The sequence below is a fragment of the Octopus sinensis genome, linkage group LG18 (genome assembly GCF_006345805.1).
Source record: "Octopus sinensis linkage group LG18, ASM634580v1, whole genome shotgun sequence".
Classification (NCBI taxonomy): domain Eukaryota; kingdom Metazoa; phylum Mollusca; class Cephalopoda; order Octopoda; family Octopodidae; genus Octopus; species Octopus sinensis.
In genome coordinates, this window is record NC_043014.1 from 1261445 (window position 1) to 1283944 (window position 22500).

At 37.5% G+C, this 22500-nt stretch overlaps 1 protein-coding gene across 1 annotated transcript in view; it reads left to right on the forward strand.

Annotated features, from left to right (window-relative positions):
* LOC115221628 (sodium-coupled monocarboxylate transporter 2) overlaps positions 1 to 19994 on the forward strand; it is a 47983-nt gene extending 27989 nt beyond the window's left edge. Inside the window, exons 6-16 of the mRNA XM_029791827.2 lie at positions 766 to 920; positions 2382 to 2522; positions 3420 to 3549; positions 4755 to 4843; positions 10530 to 10645; positions 11089 to 11156; positions 15231 to 15317; positions 16089 to 16309; positions 16462 to 16562; positions 17465 to 17583; positions 19884 to 19994. Of these exons, the coding sequence (XP_029647687.1) occupies positions 766 to 920; positions 2382 to 2522; positions 3420 to 3549; positions 4755 to 4843; positions 10530 to 10645; positions 11089 to 11156; positions 15231 to 15317; positions 16089 to 16309; positions 16462 to 16562; positions 17465 to 17583; positions 19884 to 19973 (1317 nt within the window). The 3' untranslated portion in view covers positions 19974 to 19994. The remainder of the gene's footprint in view (positions 1 to 765; positions 921 to 2381; positions 2523 to 3419; positions 3550 to 4754; positions 4844 to 10529; positions 10646 to 11088; positions 11157 to 15230; positions 15318 to 16088; positions 16310 to 16461; positions 16563 to 17464; positions 17584 to 19883) is intronic.
* The last annotated feature ends 2506 nt before the right edge of the window (positions 19995 to 22500 follow it).

Below are 22500 nucleotides of genomic sequence, written 5' to 3' on the forward strand. Positions count from 1 at the left end.
ATCTCTTCTCACGACTGATGGTTATCCAAAGGAAAGGCCATCAGCTTGAACCAATACAGCTTGGTGCCAGTGTCATCAAAGTTGTTATTGTCAGAACTCAAAGAACTGAAAGAGATATGGCAAAGTATCTTACTCAACTCTCAAACAGTTCCAACAATCCATTTCCTGGGATTGCTTCTCATTTTTATTGACCCTGAAAGAATGAAAGGCAAAGTTGACAGTGGTAGGGTTTGAACTCAGCTCTGGTTGCCATAACAACTGTCACAAGGTATTCTTTCTGAAACTCAACCATCTCTGCCAGTTCACCTCCCTTTGGATAAGGCCCTGGGGTGAGGCATTCAAAGTGTCCCCCAATCCTGCAATTCACAGATGTTCGTATCAACAGCTGCATTCTTCACCCATGGACAATCTGATTGATCTCTTAATTAATTTTTCATTTAATTTAGTAATTAGTAATTTTATAGTTAATTATGTTGTTGTTTAACTCCTAGGTGAGCCCTATGTGAATAGATCTCTTACTAAAGCTGTTCCAGCCATGACCATCCTGTCTTTTAAGAGTTCTTTTGGACTACAATATCTAACACGTCTCTCTTCTATAAGACGATAGGGTTTAACTTAAGAGAGATTTAACTGCTATTTCTTACCCTTTAAGTGACCACATAGTGGCTCAGTTTGTGATGGTGGTTATGATGATGATGAAATTAGATAATAAGGGACTCTTCTCTTAGTTGTTTTATCTTATCAGTTCCGTTTGTTCTTCTCCAGGGTGGCATGAAAGCTGTTCTATGGACCGACACTTTCCAGTCTGTCCTAATGATTTCTGGTCTACTTCTTGTGCTTATCATGGGAAGCCAAGAGGTTGGTGGTATGGGTCAAGCCATTGCCGTTGCCAGTAAAAACCAGAGAATTGTTTTCAGTGAGTAAGTAACTTCAGTTTTATTTTTTCGCTTCATGTTTATTCGTGCCATGGCTCCATGTCTTCTAAAGACACAAGTCTTTTCTATTGAAGTAGCAACATGTCCTATTTCCAGTATTTCCTCGTCCTTCTTCTATAGCTTTGATTTAAAACCCCCTTGCATTCAATGTCGGTCATTTATCTCCCCCAGGACGCTCAAATTATTACCATTTATATATTAGGGTCAACACAGTGGATGAGTGGTTTCCAGTTTTTTCACCAGCAAGGACCTCCTTTCATTGTCGTTTAACATCTGTTTTCCATGCTGGCATGGGGAGACCCTCAGCTCTTAAAATGCTTGTTTATCCACAGGTTGAAGGACCCCCCTCCCTATTAATTAATTTCTGAACTCCCACCCTCAACCAGGAGTCTATAGAACAGTTGGGGATGGCTGCAGTAGATCATACTGTCCCCTTACAAATCTTTGTCCCTAATCTAATGCCAAACTCACTTCAGGTGTGATATTTGTTCCCTTCAAGACAGGCATCGACTGTGGTCCAAGGTTCCAATCTTCAGCAGAGTCACTCCAGGGTCAATAAAATACATACAAGTCGCACTTGACAAGGTTAAAAACTATTTTACCAATAGCTTTGAGTTCAAATCCCACCAGGATTGACTTTGACTGGCACCGAAGGTAAACCATTATTCCACTTGTTCCAAAGACAGAACCTCTATGTGTTTATCCAATCAGGAAGAAATAAATAACAACTAAATTCTTCCTCAAATCTCTTACAAAAGAGAAGCATTGGATATTGTAGCAAGTTTTACTCCTAAAAAGATAGGGTGGTCACAAATGGATTGTCTGTGATCATAAGACTTGTGTATTAGGGTTAACCTATGGTTATATAACAGCAACAACAACAACTAAAGAAACAGCCATTATTCTTTTCTGCTCTAGGCACAAAACCTGGAACTTTTGGGGAGGGGGGGCCAGTCAATTAGATTGACCCCAGTATGCAACTGGTACTTTATTTATCGACCCTGAAAGGATGAATGGTAAAGTTGACCTTGGCTGAATTTCAACTCAGAATGTAAAGACAGACGAAATACCACTAAGCATTTCGCCCTGTGTTCTAACGTTTCTGGCAGCTCACCGCCTTAAAGAAACAGCCATTATTGTACAATTTTTCGTCCTTTTTCTCTTTGTTTGGTTGGTTGTGGATTTGTCAACGTCCACCTTGGCCTCTCTATAACTTTTGACACCCTGGTCGCCTCCTTGTGATCTGTACCTTAGACAGGACAAACCCCTGGCCACTGTATGTCTTTCTAGTTTCTACATTTAGTGGGAGAGATTGTGGGTTTCAGGGAGGTGGGGGAGGAAGATGTGTGCATCGGTTATTGACCCCGCCCCTATTCCACCACCATCATCATCACCATCATCAGTAACAACAACAGCCCCATTCATAAAAATATTTCTCTGATTTAGTTTCAGTTTCGATCCACGAGTTCGCCACACGTTTTGGTCATTTTTGATTGGTGGAAGTTTACTGTGGGCGGGTATTTATGGAACCAATCAGGCGCAAGTTCAAAGGTCATTTGCATTACCTTCTCTCAGAAAAGCACAAATGTAAGTGCCTTTATTTACTCTTTTACTACATTCAGCTCAAGGGTCGTGGCCATGCTGGGGCATTGTAGTTATCCATTTATTTATTTAGGTGACTCTGTGGTTGAGCAGTTTGCTTTCTAACCACATGATTTCAGTCCCATTCTGTTACACCTTGAGCAAGTCTCTTCTTCTACAGCCCCAGGCTGGCCAAAGTCTTGTGACTGGATTTGGTGGATGGAGACTAAAAGAAGCCCATCATATATATATGACTTATATGTATGGCTCATCATACACACACACACACACGTGCGCGCGCACGCACATGCACACACACACAAAATATATATGTCTGTATGTCTCCTTGTCATGACATCATGTAACAGTTGTAAATGAGTGTCACTGTTACACAAGCGGTGTCAGTAATGTCTAATCTTCCAGGTCACGTCAGACCATTGTTATGTATTATGCATTGTCTTCAATGGGAGACTCCATCATCATGTAGATATATATATCATCATCATCATCATCATCATCATCATCATCAACATCATTAGCATCTGCTTTCTATGCTGGCATGGGTTGGATGGTTTGACTGAGGACTGGCAAACCAGGAGGCTGCACCAGGCTCCAGTCTGATTCGGCAAGGTTTCTTACAGCTGGATGCCCTTCCTAACACCAACCACTCTAAGAGTGTATTAGGTGCTTTTTATGTGCTACTGACATGGGGGCCAGTCAGGTGACCCTAGCAACAACCATGCTCGAATGGTGCTTTTTACATGACACCAGCATACACACATGCACCCACACACACACACACACACACACACACACACACACACACACACACTCTCACACATACACACACACACACATTTAGTACCAAGTATTTCTAATTCTCTTATTTTCTTCCCTTCTCAGAGCGATCTGGTTGAATTTCCCAGGGCTTGTACTCATCCTTATCCTCTGTGGTTTGATAGGGATCGTTATGTATGCCTTCTACAGTTCCTGTGACCCCAAATCAATCAAATTAATCAGTGCATCAGACCAGGTGAGTCGTTATCTTTTACTGAATTACATCACACAAACACTCCTTCATTCTTAATCAATGAATCATTTGTTATTGCACACACACACACACACACACACACACACCAGAACCTCACAGTACAAGTGTCCCATTGTACGAGTAATTTGCTGTACGATCCGAGACTCGGATGAATTTTTGTCTTGAAGCACGAGCGGAAAGCCGCAGTCCGATCACACAAATGGTCCCATCTTTAAGGTAAATCAGTTAATAAAACCAGTTTACATATTTCCTTTGCCTTCTCTTTTATATAATTGTCGTTTTACTTGTAACTACATTTTTTTCTGTTTTAAAACCCATAAAAATTTTTGGGGGGTGGTTTTTTGGGGGCTGGAACAGATTAATTAGATTTTAGTTAATTTCAATGGGGAAAATTGATTTGTAAAACAAGTAAATCATAAAACAAGCTCAATCATGGAACAAATTAAACTCACATTGTGAGATATCACTGCTTTTATATGTATATATATATATATAGGCGCAGGAGTGGCTGAGTGGTAAGTAGCTTGCTAACCACGGGTTCAGTCCCACTGCGTGGCATCTTGGGCAAGTGTCTTCTACTATAGCCCCGGGCTGACCAATGCCTTGTGAGTGGATTTGGTAGACAGAAACTGAAAGAAGCCTGTCGTATATATATATAAGTGTGTGTGTTTGTGTGTCTGTGTTTGTCTCCCTAGCATTGCTTGACAACCGATGCTGGTGTGTTTATGTCCCTGTTACTTAGTGGTTCGGCAAAATAGACCGATAGAATAAGTACTGGGCTTACAAAAGAATAAGTCCCGGGGTCGAGTTGCTCGACTAAAGGCGGTGCTCCAGCATGGCCACAGTCAAATGACTGAAACAAGTAAAGAAAAAGAGAAAGAGAGTATATTTATATATATATATATATATATATATATATACATATATATATATATATGACAGGCTTCTTTCGGTTTCCGTCTACCACTCACAAATGTTTGGTTAGCCTAAACTGAAGTAGAAGACGCCTGCCCAAGGTTCCACGCGGTGAGACTGAACCTGGGACCATGTGGATGAGAAGCAAACTTCCTACCACACAGCCATGCCTGTAAACATATATATCCGCATATCTATAACATGTGTGTGTGTATGTGTGTGTAGTGAATTATTTATATATTTGTTTTAATAGTTTCTATTTTTATCTTCAGTTACTACCCCTGTTTGTGATGGATACCCTGGGACATTTCTCTGGGGTTCCTGGGATGTTCCTGGCTACCATCTTTAGTGGCACACTCAGGTAGGTGGCACATATTCACATAAATATATAATAATAATAAAATTAATAATAATAATAATAATAATAATAATAATAATAATATAATAATAATAATAAGGATTCTTGAAAGAATCGGGTACTTAAATGGTATGCACCAATTAGGGTTGGATTCACCTGTGGTCACTACCAATAGTCAGTTAAATATCCAGTAGAATGTTCAGGTTGTGCAGACGAAGAAAACCACCCCTACAAGTATTTAGCACCTAGGGGCTGGCCCAAAGCATACATTGTGTTGATCATATGTTTTTTTTGGTATATTCTTGGGCAGTGGTTCCCAACCTGGGGTCCATGGACTGCTGAAGGTTATCATCATCATCGTTTAACGTCCGCTTTCCATGCAAGCATGGGTTGGACGGTTCAACTGGGGTCTGGGAAGCCAAGGGCTGCACCAGGCTCCAGTCTGATCTGGCAGTGTTTCTACAGCTGGATGCCCTTCCTAACGCCAACCACTCCATGAGTGTAGTGGGTGCTTTTTATGTGCCACCGACACAGGTGCCAGACGAGGCTGGTCCATTAACTAAATTCATAATTTCATATATATATATATATATATATATATATATATATATATATATGTATGTATATCTCTATATTATAATTCTGAAATGCAAAAAGTTTGTTTGTCTGGTTTTTGGCATTGAGAACAGGTTAAAGGGCACTAGATCCCGTCGGATTGACTCCAAAATTTACAGGGACATGTAAAATGAGGTGAGGATGCGAGTGGGCTAGGTTAGAAATCCCCATCTTAAAATGTGTCGTTGCTAGGGCCAAAAATGCACACTGACCAGTCTACTCTCATTCTTTTATGTGTCTGTCTTTCTCCATCTCATACTCTCTTCCCTCCCTTCCTTTGACCTTCTCTCTATTACGTCGCGTCACAGCGTCTACCTCCCTTCCCTTCACTTTCTCTCTATAACGTTATAGAGAGAAAGTGAAAGGAAGGGAGAAAGTAATAATGAGTGAATGAGAATAACGACGAAGGGTTTAAAAAGCATAAAAATATTTTTTTTCTCAACTTACTCAAGAGCTTTTATTGTTTATAAATGGGAGAGAGATAGATAGGGAAAGATAGAGAGTAAGAGAAATCGAGGGAAAGTCTACTATCTTTCCCCCACCGCCCACACCAGTGCTGTCACTCTCTCTCTCTCTCTTTACGTCTGTCTGCATGAAATCTCTTCCCAAAGATAATTACAAGAAAAGCTTATATAAGGTAATACCTGTGTCTGTACAACTTAGAATAGTTCAATTTAATTAAATCAATATATAGTTGACATGTACTTTAACCCCAGTTGCTCCCTTATTAAATACCAGTAAAATCCAATTGATCAATCTCCATAGAAACCATAAAATACGTTATCTTTTAGATAAGTAATAAGTAAATAAATATTAAACTATTTCTTTTTCAATTTTCTTTTCCTCCTTCTATTGTGGTAAAATTTGGTATATACTCAAAATATTCAAAAAAGTTTTATCCTTTTGTTAAAATTTCATTCTTAATAATCTTCTTGATTACCCTAAATTTTAACTTTATACAATAAGACAATATTGTTTGAAATGATCTTTAGAAATTACTTGATTAATCTCTTTCATAACGGGCTCTACCCTCCTGATCTTAGTATTTATAAGGGCCTTTATAGAAATAACCCTTCTAAACAAGTACCACTAAGAAACTATAAATATCATGTAGGGAGTAACAATAATAACTTCTTAAACCTATAATATAAGTCTTAGTCTTTAAAAAAAGATTAGTGCAAAATATGAATGTTCCATAACTTAAATATTCCTTTAGCCGATACCAGTCATCAGTCTTTTATTGATATTAGCTAAATAAGTAAATAAATAATTTTTAGTCTAATATATTTTGAATTATTATACTTTTTCTAAAATTCTTCTCTATTGGTGTTAATATGCTACATATACTTTACCACAGTATTAGTAATTAAGCTATTTTATTTCCTTTTCTGTGGTGTTCTGCCCTACTTGATTATTTTATTTTATCTTTTTATTATTCTATAATTAGCCTTTATTTATTTATAAAATTAATCTAATTTTTGTATCTCTATAAATTCATACTTAGCTTATATAAAACTAGACTAGTATATTCACTACTTATAAAAAAATACTGCTTAGATTATAATTCTATTAATACATAATTAGCATGTTCCTTTACCTCAATACTCCTTTATTAATACCAGTATATACCAATTAATCAATATTCACAGACACCATCTGATGAGTTAGTATTTAAGTGTACAATATGTATAAATATTAAACTATTTCTGGATAATTTCTTTTCCTCCCTCAATTGTGGTAAAAGTTTGGTATCGGCGAGCTGGCAGAAACGTTAGCACGCTGGGTGAAATGCGTAGCTGTATTTCGTCTGCCGTTACGTTCTGAGTTCAAATTCTGCCGTGGTTGACTTTGCCTTTCATCCTTTCGGGGTTGGTAAATTAAGTACCGGTTACGCACTGGGGTCGATGTAATTGACTTAATACCTATGTCTGTCCTTGTTTCTCCCCTCTATGTTTAGCCCCTTGTGGGTAGTAAAGAAATAGGTATATACTCAAAAGTATTCATAAATTTCTATCCTTTTGTTATAATATTCTTCTTAATAATCCTTTGAATAACCCTAAACTTTAACTGTATACAATATAGCAACATTGTTTAACATATTTAACTATAGTACTACATGATAAGACTCCCCCTGTTTCATTATCAATGGTCTGCTAGTGGGCAACCCCCTTAATTGTCAGCTAACATTTTGATTTAAGTTTTCCTTTACCAAACCTCATGATATTGCTTCTAATAAATCTTGGTTTTTATGACTATACCAACTATGATGTCCAGCTGCTCCCTCAGCCTCACCCCTAACAGATACTGCCCTCTGTTCTCTCAGCCTTAGATATACAAGGGATTTGATAAACTAGTCTATAAATTAAAACTGACCCCATAAAAACAAAAAAAATCAGTGACAGGCAGAGTCTGTAACAATGTATATCTTTTTTGAAAATTCAGTAACTTCTAAACTGGAATGAGACAGCATGTTCTTTGTCTATCTCCTTAACTTCTTGGAGATTTTAGGTATAATTATACTAATATGTCCATCTATTCTAATTTAATTAAATTCTTTGTCTTTGTGCAGCTGAAGATTGCTCTGCATTTTAAACTAATGTAATTTTAATGATTTCATTGTTCAATTAAATGAAGCTGCATGAAACGATCGTACTGCATTACTTCTGGATATCCTTGTTGCTTATTTTGATATATATATATGGATAAGCATATTAAAAGGGGTCCATGGGAAAACTCATTCAAATAAAAGGGTTGGGAATCACTGCTCTAGCCTGTCTAACGCGTCGTGAGTCCCTGTGGTGTATTCTAAGTGAATGAATCATATCAGACGACGGACAAATGCCAGTTCATTACAGCTGTTTCTTACACATTTTTTATAGAAGAATGAGGACATCATTGCCCAAAACCATAATCATCAGAAGAAGATATAATTTCAAAACAATAGGAGAATATCCCAAGAACCCAGTGGGAACATGTCTGGAGCCAGCTGAAGCTGACCATGAAATGAGTGCAAAAGCAAAAAATTGGCTGTTATGGGTATTAAGGGATGGAATTCATCATCATCATCATTTAGCGTCCGCTTTCCATGCTAGCATGGGTTGGACGGTTCAATTGGGGTCTGGGAAGCCTGAAGGCTGCACCAGGCCCAGTCTGATCTGGCAGTGTTTCTATGGCTGGATGCCCTTCCTAACGCCAACCACTCCGTGACTGTAGTGGGTGCTTTTTACATGCCACCCGCACAGGTGCCAGACGGGGCTGGCAAACGGCCACAGACGGATGGTGCTTTTTACGTGCCTCCGGCACGGAGGCCACTCGGGACGGCGCTGGCCACAGACACTATCAGATGGTACGTTTACATGTCACCGGCACTGGTATCGTAGCTGCAATTTCCATTGATGTTGATCGACTTCGATTTTGGTTCTGATTTCTGATTTGATTTTGATTTTGATTTCGATTTCGATTTTGATTTCGATTTCCACTTGCCTCAACGGGTCTTCACAAGTGGAGTTTTGTGTCCCAAGAAGGAAAGGCATGCATAAGTCGACTGGCTACATCCCCGGTAGAGAATTTAGTTTGCAAGAAGGGTTAGTATGATATTTAATGGTCAATGTCCTTCGACGAAGATGATGTAAATTGGAGTCATTTAGATTCATTCAAAGGAGAGACTGGAGATGAAGTGTCGACAATTATGTATGCATTTCTATGTCATTCGTTTTATTACACTGGGATTAGAACTATGGACAGCAGGGAATGAACGAAGACAAAGGGAAAAGTAAATGAATAAATAAAGTCAATTAACGACCGGGTGGGCGGGGTGTTCAGTTAATTGGGTTTCACATTCCCATGTTTGTTTCTGTTGTAACATCCTGGCTCTGTTTTGCTGTGTCAGACATCAGTAATTGCACAAAACTCTACCATTCTACAATTATTAGAACTTATCACTTGAATTCCTCCCCAACAGTCTACCATTATCCACCGTAGGGCCCCAGTTCCGTAGGTACCTCTCCCCCTCCTCCCCTCTTTGAACTTTCATTTTTAACAAGGGGTGGGGGGTGGGGATTGCCACTGGTACTTAACTGACTTTATCTGTTTATTTAGTTTGTCTTCAGTATATACATATTCACATGCATACACATACACATACAGTAACACACACACACACACGCACATGCAATCATACTGTACATATGCAGAGTATGTTCGTGTGTGTGTGTGTGTGTGTGTGTGCGTATCACTCTTCATGTGTGAATATGAGTCTGTGTGAATGTGAGTAAGTAGAGGATATGTAAGTTGATGTGCATTAATTTTATGCATGTGAACATGAGTCTATGCCTGTGTACATAGATGCATGTGTGTGTGTGTGTGTGTGTGTGTGTGTGTGTGTGTGTGTGATGTATATTCAGGCTGTGAAGTTAGCAGTTGTTGTTGTTATCACAGCAACTGTAGCAGCTGTGTAATAATGGAGTGTAAAGTCCAAGGATCATTAAAGGGCAGAAGATAAAATGAAGGAGACTTAACCCTCTCGTTACTGTATTTATTTTGAGATGCTCTGTGTTGCTTTCAATTACTTTAAATATAACAAAGAATTTAGTAAAATAACTCAGGTATCATTCAGCTAGAGTTAGGAACATAAATTGTGACTAAGGTTTGGTGGAAGATTTTAATTCAAAACTTATGAAAACAAGACATTTGTACTCAGAGCCAGGGGCGGTTTCAGCCGGATTGGTAACAAAAGGGTTAAACAAATATTGGTTTACATTGGCGGCTATAAAGCCCTACACAATACATGGGAGTGGTCTGACAAATGAGGTTTGCTTTGTGATAGGAGAAATAGGTTATCCTCATTATGTGTAACTGAACTAGGACCAATGATTGATAGTTTTACAGCGGAACGAATCCATTAACGGATAATAAAACTATTGACTTCACTGCTTTGGATATGCAACACTGGGGACTGAAACTGTGGAACATTCATCTGTGATTTGAACCTGTGTCCAGGCAGTTTGTAAGTTAGCCACTCGTTTCATTATTTGTTATTCTCAAGAATTTAATTGAAATGTTGTTTTTCTTGTAGTTCTGTTGCAACGGGAATGAATTCAATGTCAGCTGTGATCTTACAAGACTTTCTTCGGCCAATTTGTTTGAGAAATGTTTCTGAGAAAACTGCAACCCGGACAACGAGACTTGTTGGTAAGTTGGTCGAGATAAGACAAAGTGGACATTGTCTGTGGAATATATATACAGGTTGGCCCAAAAGTCACTGAGGGGTTTTAATTTTCAATAACTCCCTTATTTTCACAAATAGGTAATAAAAATTTTAATTCAATATCCAGGAAAGATGATGGAGATTAATCTGCACTGGCCCTTCTCATGATACCCCTTCATTTCTTATGAAAAATAACATCTTTTAAATGGCATCCTTTTTCAACTTCATAAATCTGTGCCCTTTCCAAAATATGTTCCATGACAGCTGTAAGGGTTTCAGGGTCCAGTTCCCTGATTTCTTTAGTCACATTCTCCTTCAATTACTCCAGGGTCTATGCATTTATGTATATGTGTATGTGTTTGTGAGTTTGTTTAATCAAGGTGTGTTGATTGAAGAGATAACCTAATCATAAAATATTGTGTTTCAGCTGTATTTCTTGGACTCCTCTGCTTGGTGGTCACCTATGGAGCGTCCCAACTGGGTGGTATACTTCAGGTAAGTACTGCTACCTTTAGAGTAACAAGAGGAAATGATACAGACAATAGCTGAGTTCATTAAACCATTAGTCTTTAATCTCATTATTCCTTATTCAATAAAGTCCCATGTCAGTCAAATCTTGTATTGCCTCCATCAAACGAGCGTCATTTGGAGGAGAGACTTCCCTCGGAGATGTTGCACTGCAAATCTAATTACAAAACACACCCTTAACGAACACTATTGAATATTTTCGATAATTTTGTAGCTGACGTACACATTACAATCACATAGACCATTGTCATCACATAGATCATTGTCATCACATAGATCATTGTCATCACATAGATCATTGTCATCATACAGGCCATTGCTAACAGAGACACTAGTATATAGTCCATCACATAAGCCATCATCAAATAAAGTATCACAGACCATCCCCATCATACACCCAACACAAGCCATCACTAACATAGACACTATTGCATAGTCCACCACATAAACCATCGTAGCCATCACACAGATCAACATAAACCATCACAGAAGCCATCAGTAGGATCCGAGTGGCCATTACAAGGTGCTTGGGACCTAACTGGGACATTTTTTGTTAATTATCATTAATTGGTTCTAATCGATGTTAATTAGCTTTAATTAGCCCTAATTAATTTTAATTATCTTTAATTAATTCTTATTCGTTTCATTTAGTGTTAACTAGCAGAGATACCGGTTACATTCAATAGAAGAATTACACTTTTCTGTTATATATATATATGGATACACACACACACACACACACACACACACACACACACACACACGCACACACACACACACACACACACACACACACACACATATATATATGTACATTAATATAAATACATGAAAGTACATGAAGTTTATTAAAAAAAGGGGATCATGTATATACCTCCTGACTGTTGAGATTATAACACCTCGTTGTAAACAATGTTCCTTGCTTTTCCTTGTGGAGCATATACAAAAAGGTTTCTTTTGGTTCCTACTCTTGAGCAGCCAACATACAGTTGCCCATGCGAGAAGCAGGGCTCTTCCAAGAGAAGACCAGCTACAGAGAGGGTTTGACCCAGAGATTTGTTAATGGACATGGCAAAGCTGACATGAAGGGGAAATTGCAGTCTTCTGAATGTAAATGGAATTTCTGCTCCTGATGGAGTAAGAGGAAATCTTGGAATAAAGACGTCATCAGCTTTTCCACATCCAGAAAGAATGATCGCCTCGATAACGTGTAATATCATTTTCTTTATCACCAGTCGTGTTCCATTGCAAAGTCTTGGTGGTTCCAGATTGTGGAGTAGCATTACAGGAGTTCCAACTTTAAGTGCTAATATGTGTGGAGGTAGTCGAGGAGGGCTCCAGTGAATTGAGAAATTCAGGAGGATAGTTCACAACTTCATTTATATCTGGAATTGTATCAACAGACTTGTAAGTGTGTATAGTGCCGGGAAGAGAATGCATTAGCTGTTGATTAATTTTGTTAACAGCGACGTTTTTTGGAGCTAATATTGCTCTTTCACACAGCCAATTGTGATTTTGGTAGTTTTGTGTGAAGTTGGGAAAGACTTTGTTTTTGAGGTCATCTACAGAATTAACAACAAAGGAAAATGACCACACTTCCATTTGTCCTGCAGCATCGAGAGGCATCTTGCCTTCACCAAGTGTCAAAATGTCCTGTGCAAACTTTGTGGACATTTTGTCGCCGTGTAGCTGAGCTCTCATGTTAGTGGTGAGACTAAAGATTGTAACATGATGCCACAGGGTAGAGGACTTTAGGCATGCTTGAACTTCATCAGCTCTAGTGCCTTTCGGAATGACAGGAAGAGTTAACCTGAAATCACCTGACAACAGAAGTGTTACACCTCCCATTAGAGCCTGACAGTCTCAGATGTCTTTCAGGGCTCTATCTAATGCTTCCAAAGCTCCCTTGTGAGCCATAGTGCACTCATCCCAGACAATTACATAACACATTTTAAGTACTTGTCCCTGATCTGAGCTTTTGTTGATGTTGCATGAAGGCATTTCGGATGCTGCTAAATTGAGAGGGAGTTTAAAAGTCGAGTGTGCTGTCCTGCCACCGGGTAACAAAGTAGCTGCAATGCCAAAGGTGGCTACAGCTACTGCAATGTCCTAATGCTGCCTAACTTCTGCAAGGAGAAGCTTTGTAATAAATGTTTTTCCTGTCCCTCCAGGAGCATCGAGGAAGAAGATTCGTCCCTTGTGTTGGCGTACACTGTTAAGAATAGTTCTGTAGGCCTGCAGCTGGTCCGGAAGTAATTTAGGCTCATTTTCAACAATGTACTTTGAAAACGCTTGAGTGTCGTAGGTTGTATATATGTACAAAATCCACTGAGAAGGCTTTTGTTGGTCTGAAGCTACAGCAGAAGACACATGCCAAGTCACCACATAGTGGGACTGAACCCAGGACCATGTGTTTGGAACGTAGTTTGTTACCACACAGCCACACCTGCCCCTATGTATGTGTGTGTGTGTGCATACGTGTGTGTGTATGGGTAGATATATTATGCATGTATATATGTGTACATATTACATGTACATCTATATATATACATCTAGACATAAAAGGCAAAATACAAAGTTATATCTTGATATCGCTAGTGATAACAATACTCAAAATATATAACAGACTCGAATTGTAGGCCCGTCTCTTGCAATTTCGATCAATTGGATCTTGTCCTCCCTCTTGTATAGAAGTGTACGGCTGCAGCGAAATTCATTTTTGGACTTTCTTCTATCGAAGGCATTTTAACAAAAATGCTTCCGTAAAGACGGTGAAAATATTGTCAATTTCCCCAAACAGGGACACAATTCAATTTTTAAACAATAACGAAAGCCCCTTCTCCAAAAGGGGGAGGGTTACGGTTTACAATTATTTAACAAATGCAACACAACAACATTTCCCTGACGAGGAACCAACAAACGTGATTACAATAGTCAAACAGTAATAATAATAATAACAACAAACCTTTTTAATTTATCCCCATTTATGTGAAACCACTTATTCAAGTTCAAGTCATTGATGCAATTTTATACGAATTGCTAATAAACACACACACACATAATAAGGGTGAAAAATTGAATATTAATTTGATTAATATGAATTGAAAACCAGTAGTGTAGCATATAAGACCATAGCGGATCTTCCTCTAGCAAAAATGATGACCACTATTAATGGCTCATCCCTGTTATATAATACTTTCACTTTAATAGTTTCACACTTGCAAAGAGAAAGTAGGAGAAAGTGTGGTGGTAATAGCAGGAGTAAACCACTTGAAATGAGAGAGGCAAATCGTAAAATATTGAGTTTTCTCGAATTTTTGCTTAATTGGGGGTCAAATTGAAAAAACTTTACATGCCATGACCCAATCGAATCTACTTGGAAAAATCATAGGTAAATTCCAATTGAAGAAATTCTATATTGTAGAATTGTATTAAAAAGGAACATGGGAACAGGCAGAGAAAATCTGCCTTTTATCATAAGAGATTAGTTCTAATTAATTTTAAGTAGCATAATTAATTTTGATTAGATTTGATTAACTATAATTAGTTTTAATCAGCTTTAATTAGCCCTAATTAATTTTGATTAACTTAAATGAGTACTAATCCATTTTAATTAGCTTTAATTAGTTCTAATTAATTTTAATTGGCTTTTAATTAGCTTCAATTTTAATTAGCATTAATTGATGTTACATAATATATGTTGACACAACCATACCACCACTATGACAGTAACAGCCTCACCTCACCTCACACAACAATGCATTGTGCCATACTGTAGTAGTTACCATACCAAAATGTATTACTCCGCACTGCATTGTACTGTCACACACTACACTACACCACTGCGCACTGTACTATACCACAGCCCAGTAACATATTGCACAGAGGCTATAGCAAGGATATTCCATCTGGCTTCATTCTATACAGTAACATCAACAACATCAACAAAGGCAACAATAATAACAGCAATAGACACAACAAGTACAACAACAACAACAACATCTGATGTAGCACTAAGAATATGTTTTCTCTCCGTTGCAGGCCTCGCTGTCACTTTATGGCACCCTCAGTGCACCAATCCTTGGTCTCTATTCTCTTGGAATGTTGGTACCATGGGCAAACTATTGGGTAAATTTTATTTGATTTCTCAATATTTCTCCCCCTCTTTCATGCCTTATTACATCTCTCCTACCCCCTCTCTCTCTCTCTTCCTCCACTCATTTCTATCTCGTCTCTGAAGTTCTGAGAACACAAAATATTATGCTTTGCATTTTATTCTGTAACTAGCAGCATAGCCCAGCGTTGCTCGGGTTTGTTTTCTTTTCGACCCTTTAGAATTGGAATTTTTGAAAAGTAAAAATTTTGCATTATGTAGCTTGTTATTCTCTTTAAGTGAACATTTTTCTGGTTGAAATACACCGAAAAATGGCGACACAGCAGTGAAAAAATCGTAAAAAAATTGGGATTTTCATAGGAAAAAAGCACCTTTTTGATGTAAATAATTTTTGGTGTTAACATGGTCCGATTTGAAGTTTTTCTTCTACGGAAGGAAGAGCAAGCCTTCTTCTATCATACTCTCAATTTTGGTCAACTCACGCCACAGGGTCTCAGAGGAGATAGTGTTAGTTGAAGGCTACCAAACCTGCCACACCACACAGACAACTTCAGCTTTATATATATAGATTATGACTGTTTACTCTTTGAAGGAGATTGTGACAACACTTTGCATGTATGCTCCATGTGGCAGAAGGAGTGGCCCATTGGTGTCACATAGTCAATGGTCTGTAGAATGTGAAAGCTCATCACTTACTCCTCCATGTGGTATGTCTGTGTGTATAAGTCTATACATGTGAGCTGATGTGTGATATTGTTGTTTTCTTTTTGTTTGTTTTTTATCAGGGTGCCTATGCTGGTTTGTTCTGTAGCATTGGTTTAATGTCTTGGATCTCCGTTGGACAATATGTCAGTAAGCTGCCCCGTGAGCATTCACCATTCCATATCCATGGATGTAATTGGAACAGAACTTGGACAAACCAGACTCTACTCACCTCAGACACACTCACCTTCTCTGATCTGCAAGGTTACCAAAACATGACGCTCGTCTTTCAAGACGTAGATCGGTCTGTATATATATTCTCTTGTATTATGCTTATTTCATTACCATTCTTTACAGCTGTTTATCTGCACACATACACACACACACATAATGTATTGATATACTGCAAGACATACAGACATTATTTTTGGGTGCTTTCTTTCCATTTTTTGCCAGGTCTGGTTTAAACGGCCTGTACAGCCTCTCTTACCTTTGGTACAACTTCACTGCGTTCCTTGTGGTCTTCATAATCGCCATACCAACCAGTTTTCTTACCGGTAAGTACAACATTGACTACAATATACTTACAGAACAACGAATTGTCAGAGAGGTTGTTTGGATGTAAAGGATGTTAAGGAGTTTTGTATTAACAGGAGTAGTAGCAGTTTTAGATAGAGGGGGATGTTAAAAAAGTGGTGGTAATGTCTATGGTGGTGTCTGTTTAGTGTTGCCTCACTTGATGTCTGGTACTGAAGACAGCTAAGAGTGTAGAAATGCATTCACCAGTCCATTGTGGGGTTCTCTGAACTGATGTTGGTGATTTTAACAGCTTTCACTAAAAGCGAGAATTTTTCTCCATGCCCACCATAGTGAAAATGTCTCTTTGCTGCTTTACGGATCAAATACAATTTAAATATTTGAACTGATCTTAAGTAATCATACTTACATGTGGAACTCTTTCACACTCCTGGACTCCAACCTACCATGGTTTTTATGAAATGAACTTTTTTGACATATATTTTCTTGTTTGAGGGGAGTAAGAAAAATCTTTTTAGTCAATTGGTATTTTATTTTATTTAGATTTTTAGTCCCATGACATGCTTTAGAACTTTTAGTCAATTCTATATACCTTCTTGATAGATCATTCTATAAATCTGTAGTTTCATTTGCATATATATTTTTTACCTTCTCTGTTATTTTTATTTATATATTCTTTATGGTAGCATTTATATATGATCAAATGTTTGGAGGTGTGATGTTATGTATAAAGTCGTTAACTCGAATTTGATGTTTGTTCTCTGATCAATGTTTATATATATATTATATATATATATATATATATATATATATATATATAAATGTGTGTGTGTGTAGGCATATATGTATGTACACTTTCAATTCTTGATGTAATAAGATGTGACCCCTATATGTTACTTTGCTTATCTACTCACCATTCCAGGTCCTTCTGATCCCAGAAAACTGGACCCTCGTCTCATCTGTCCCATCTTTGATATACTCTGTCCATTCCTGCCAAAACATACTCGGAAAACACTGCACTTTGGGGTCAGACATGAAGGGGTAAGTTTCATACTTGCACACACACGCGCACACACACACACACACATATACACACACACACACATTATGAAATGCCAACAGAAAAGAGATATATGTGAGTACATACAGGAAGAACAATGTTTATCAACTGGTTATTGTTATCAAAGTCCAACAGGAAAAGAAATCCATTTTAATTGACACATAAGTCCCAATAGATAACGTCCCTCTAACAGCAAAAAGGAAGCTATATAAAGATATGTAAATAGAGATAACGTAGATATGGAGCCTGAAGCCACAATATGTTTGGGAATGATGACAATCATGTGGACAAATGCATAATCACAACACTGGAACTTAGAAATGTATATAACAGAGCAAAGAGCCGTGCTAGGCACTGCACATGTCTTACAAAGGGTATTTTCAATATAGTACCAATAACAACATCAAAACACAGCACATACTGAAGGCCCACAGAGGGCTGTGCTTGGTTATGCAGTAACAACATGTGATTTGTTGTGTGATTAGGAATCTCATTTTATTTGCTTCAACTATTAAGTGTAATGTTTCACAAGCTTCTGTTATCATCAGCGGGGAGAGAAAAGGGAGACATAAAGAGAAAGAGAGAAAAGATATCATTAAGCATTCTGCCATTATTTGTTGTTGTTTGGGTTATTTAAATCTTGAGGAAATGAATTGCATTTTCCATAAAACTAATTTGCAAATATTTCTGTGGATTGAAAATTCATCCGTTAAAATGTGTTCTTATAAATTGTCACTCAACATTTGGCCTAATATTTGACCTGCCCTTATGTCTTGGGCATGAATAACTCTACATATATCTACATAGCTCTGTTAGGGATAATGTTGAGCACTTCATTATGATGTTTTTCCAATGAAAATTTTTTTCAATTTTTTTTCCAATAATAACCTTGTATACGACTTGAGGTGTTTGCCCTGCCTTATGTTTGTTGTCCTCTTCAACAATTATATATATATATATATATATATATATATATATAAATAGGGTTATATATATATATATATATATATGTATATAAAGAACTTTTTGTAAAAGTTCCTACCTATAATGGTTATACTCTTTTACTCTTTTACTTGTTTCAGTCATTTGACTGCGGCCATGCTGGAGCACCGCCTTTAGTCGAGCAAATCGACCCCAGGACTTATTCTTTGTAAGCCCAGTACTTATTCTATCGGTCTCTTTTGCCGAACCGCTAAGTGACGGGGACATAAACACACCAGCATCGGTTGTCAAGCAATGCTAGGGGGACAGACACAGACACACAAACATATATATATACATACATATATACGACGGGCTTCTTTCAGTTTCCGTCTACCAAATCCACTCACAAGGCATTGGTTGGCCCGAGGCTATAGTAGAAGACACTTGCCCAAGATGCCACGCAGTGGGACTGAACCCGGAACCATGTGGTTGGTAAGCAAGCTACTTACCACACAGTCACTCCTGTGTGTGTGTGTGGTGTATGTGTGTGTGTGTGTGTGTGTGTGTGTGTGTATGTGTGTGTGTGTGTGCTCTAAATTACTAACTGATTTTATTTACTTTTTAATTTAATCATTTTCCTTTCTTTTTCTTTCTTTTGTTGAGTTTTATTTCAGAAATAATTATTACTTGGTAATAATTATTAATTTTTTAAATTAATAATTATTTACCGTTATATTATTAAATATATATATATGTATGTGTGTGTGTGTGTAGTCTGAGTCAAAGTACAGAAAATAGTAAGGTGACTGAGTAGTATGCATTTGTATGTGTAAGTATGTATGTATATGAGGTATGTGCCATCCGTAATTACTCAGGGCAGGCAGTTGGTGACCTTTATGTAAAAAAATAACTGAAACACAGGTGCATGACTGAGTTGAAGGCAGATTTCCTTCTGCCTTTACAGCGTGTAATGAAAACAGTGTTGTAGGAGTGCACGCAGCATGTGTGCTACAGCATTACAATGCATAGCTTAAATACTGAGATTGAAATGCAGGGGCGAATTATGCCTACCTAATCTATAAATAAATAAATATTTTGCATTTTATGCATAGTAATCAGAGTAACCTTCATAATTTTATTGAATTAGGTGCATATTTTGCCATAAAAGGAAAATGTTGTTAACAATCTATTTTATTCAAGGCAGGCACTATGTTCATTGCCTATCCAGGCAGCATGTCCCTGATGTGTATGTGTGTGTGTGTGTGTGTGTGTGCTCTAAATTACTGACTGATTTTATTTACTTTTTAATTTAATTATTTTCCTTTCTTTTTCTTTCTTTTGTTGAATTTCATTTCAGAAATACGACAGTGAAACTACCGAGAACAAACTGTTCCATGGAACACCGATGTCTTCTCACCAACAGATGGCAGCACGTGCCTACAGATAACTGAGGGTTTGAACTCCTTCGCAAAAAACGACAGCACTATTAACCCCACCACCACCACCACCACCACTTCCACAGCACCACAACCACCACTTCCATGACCACCACCACTACCATCCCTACCACCATTGCATCAGTACTAACTTTGCTGTCACCTTCACCCACCTTCTCTATCACTTCCACCTCCATCCTCATTATCATTATTATCATTATTATTATTATTATTATTATTATTGTTATCATTATTATTATTATTATTATTATTATTATTATTGTTATTGTTATTGTTATATAAGATGCTGAGGTGGCGGAGTGGTCAGCAAGCTGGGCAAAATGCTTAGCAGTATTTTGTCCACCTTTACATTCTGAGTTCAAATTCTGCTGAAGTTGACTTTGCCTTTCATCCTTCTGGGGTTGATAAAATAAGTACCAGTTGCATACTGGGGTCGATGTAATTGATTTACCCCCTCCCCTAAAATTTCTGTCCTTGTGCCAAAATTTGAAACCCTTATTATTAAAACAATGCAATGGCAGAATTGTTAGGACAGCAGGCAAAATGCTTAGCAGTGTTTTCTGCCTATCCTTACGTTCTGAGTTCAAATTTCATCAAGGTTGACTTTGCCTTTCATCCTTTTGGGGTCAATAAAATAACTATCAGCTGAGCATTGGGGCCATTCTAACCAACTATCCTTCTCTCCCAAATTTCAGGCCTTGTGCCTTTTATAAAATGGTTGGCAGAATCGTTAGCACACGAGGTAAAATGTTTTGAGGCATTACATCCACCCTTACGTTCTGAGTTCAAATTCTGCCAAGGTCAAATTTGCCTTTCATCCTTTCGGGGTTGATAAATTATGTACCAGTGAAACACTGGAGTCGATATAGTTGACTAACCCCTTCTCACAAAATTTCAGGCCCTTTTTTTGCCTATAGGAGAATGATGATGATGGTCATCGTCATCATCTTCATCATCATTATTATCATTATTATTATTATTATTATTAAAGGCATTTATGGGACGATTATTAGAGCTTGAGCACAATGTGTTGTGGTGCTCTGATATTGTTTCTGAGTTCAAATCCAACTATTGCCAACCTTACCTGGTGGTGGTGGTGATGGTCAATGAGGAAGAAATGACATTCACTTATTGAGGGTCAGATTTCAAGACCCCTGAAACAGTGGTGCTGTCAGTGGACTTGTGGAATTGGTATTTTGTTATTCTATTCCTTTACATTCTGAGTTCAGACCCCATCGAGGCACTGTGGGCCTTTCATTCTCCGTAGGGGGCATAGGGATCAATAAAATAAGTATTAGTCAATTATTATCCAGGTCAATAAAATTGACCCCATATTTTCTCCCTAACAAAATTTCTGGTATTGTATCTACAGGTATAAAAAAAAATCATTAAAAAATTAAAAATATCAATATAATTAAATCAAAATAAAAACAAAACTAAGAGATTATTACCATGATTATTATCATTATCATCATCATCATCATTATCATTATTATTATTATTTTTATTATTACTATTATTATTATTATTATTATTATTATCAATATTGTTATTGTTATTATTATTATTATTATTACAATTGTTTCTGATAATGAAATCCTCTTAATGTCCAGAATTTGGGCATTTCACCATCCCTTATTACTTTTTTGTCCCCTTAGGAAAGGCATGAATATCACAACATTACATCTTATATGATGCTGTGCCTCTGTAGGAAATCAATAATTTTTATATGATGAGAAAAAAAAAACTGAATAAAGAAAATAATTTTTTAATCTTGTCTTTTGTTGAAATTTGGTGACAGGGGTTAGTGTATGAGTAGTTTCTAAGGAGAAGTCATGGGAGGATTCTAGGTATATGAGGAAATACATTGTGGTTTTATGACTAAAAATATCATTGGATTATTAATATATATGTGTTTCTATGTGTGTGTACATGGTTGCATGTTTGTATGTGTGTGTGTGTGTGCGTTTGTGTGTGCGTGAGAGAGAGAGAGATAGAGGGAAAGACCACACAATTTGGTAACTTTTATACCTGAATGAAAATTTTTAAAATGGGCTGAAAATAATTTGGTATTTCTGTTGTAATGTCGACCTAGTTTACCACAAACTTATGATAAAAGGTGCCATGGTGTGATTACTATGTGTGTGTGTGTATGTGTCTTTGTCTGTGTGCATACACCCACACACACACACACACACACACACACAAAGCATATATGTTTTGTTTGTTTTATATGCCACTTTGCTGTGGCTAGCATCCTGCGAAAGTTCCTTACATCCTGCGAAAGTTCCTTACATCCTGCGAAAGTTCCTTACATCCTGCGAAAGTTCCTTACATCCTGCGAAAGTTCCTTACATCCTGCGAAAGTTCCTTACATCCTGCAAAAGTTCCTTACATCCTGCGAAAGTTCCTTACATCACACTGGGTATTAAAGAAGACTGAACAGGCTGCAGTTTCAAAGCAATGAGAATATTTTGAAAGAATTCAAATTTAAATGTCAAAGTGAATATAACGTTT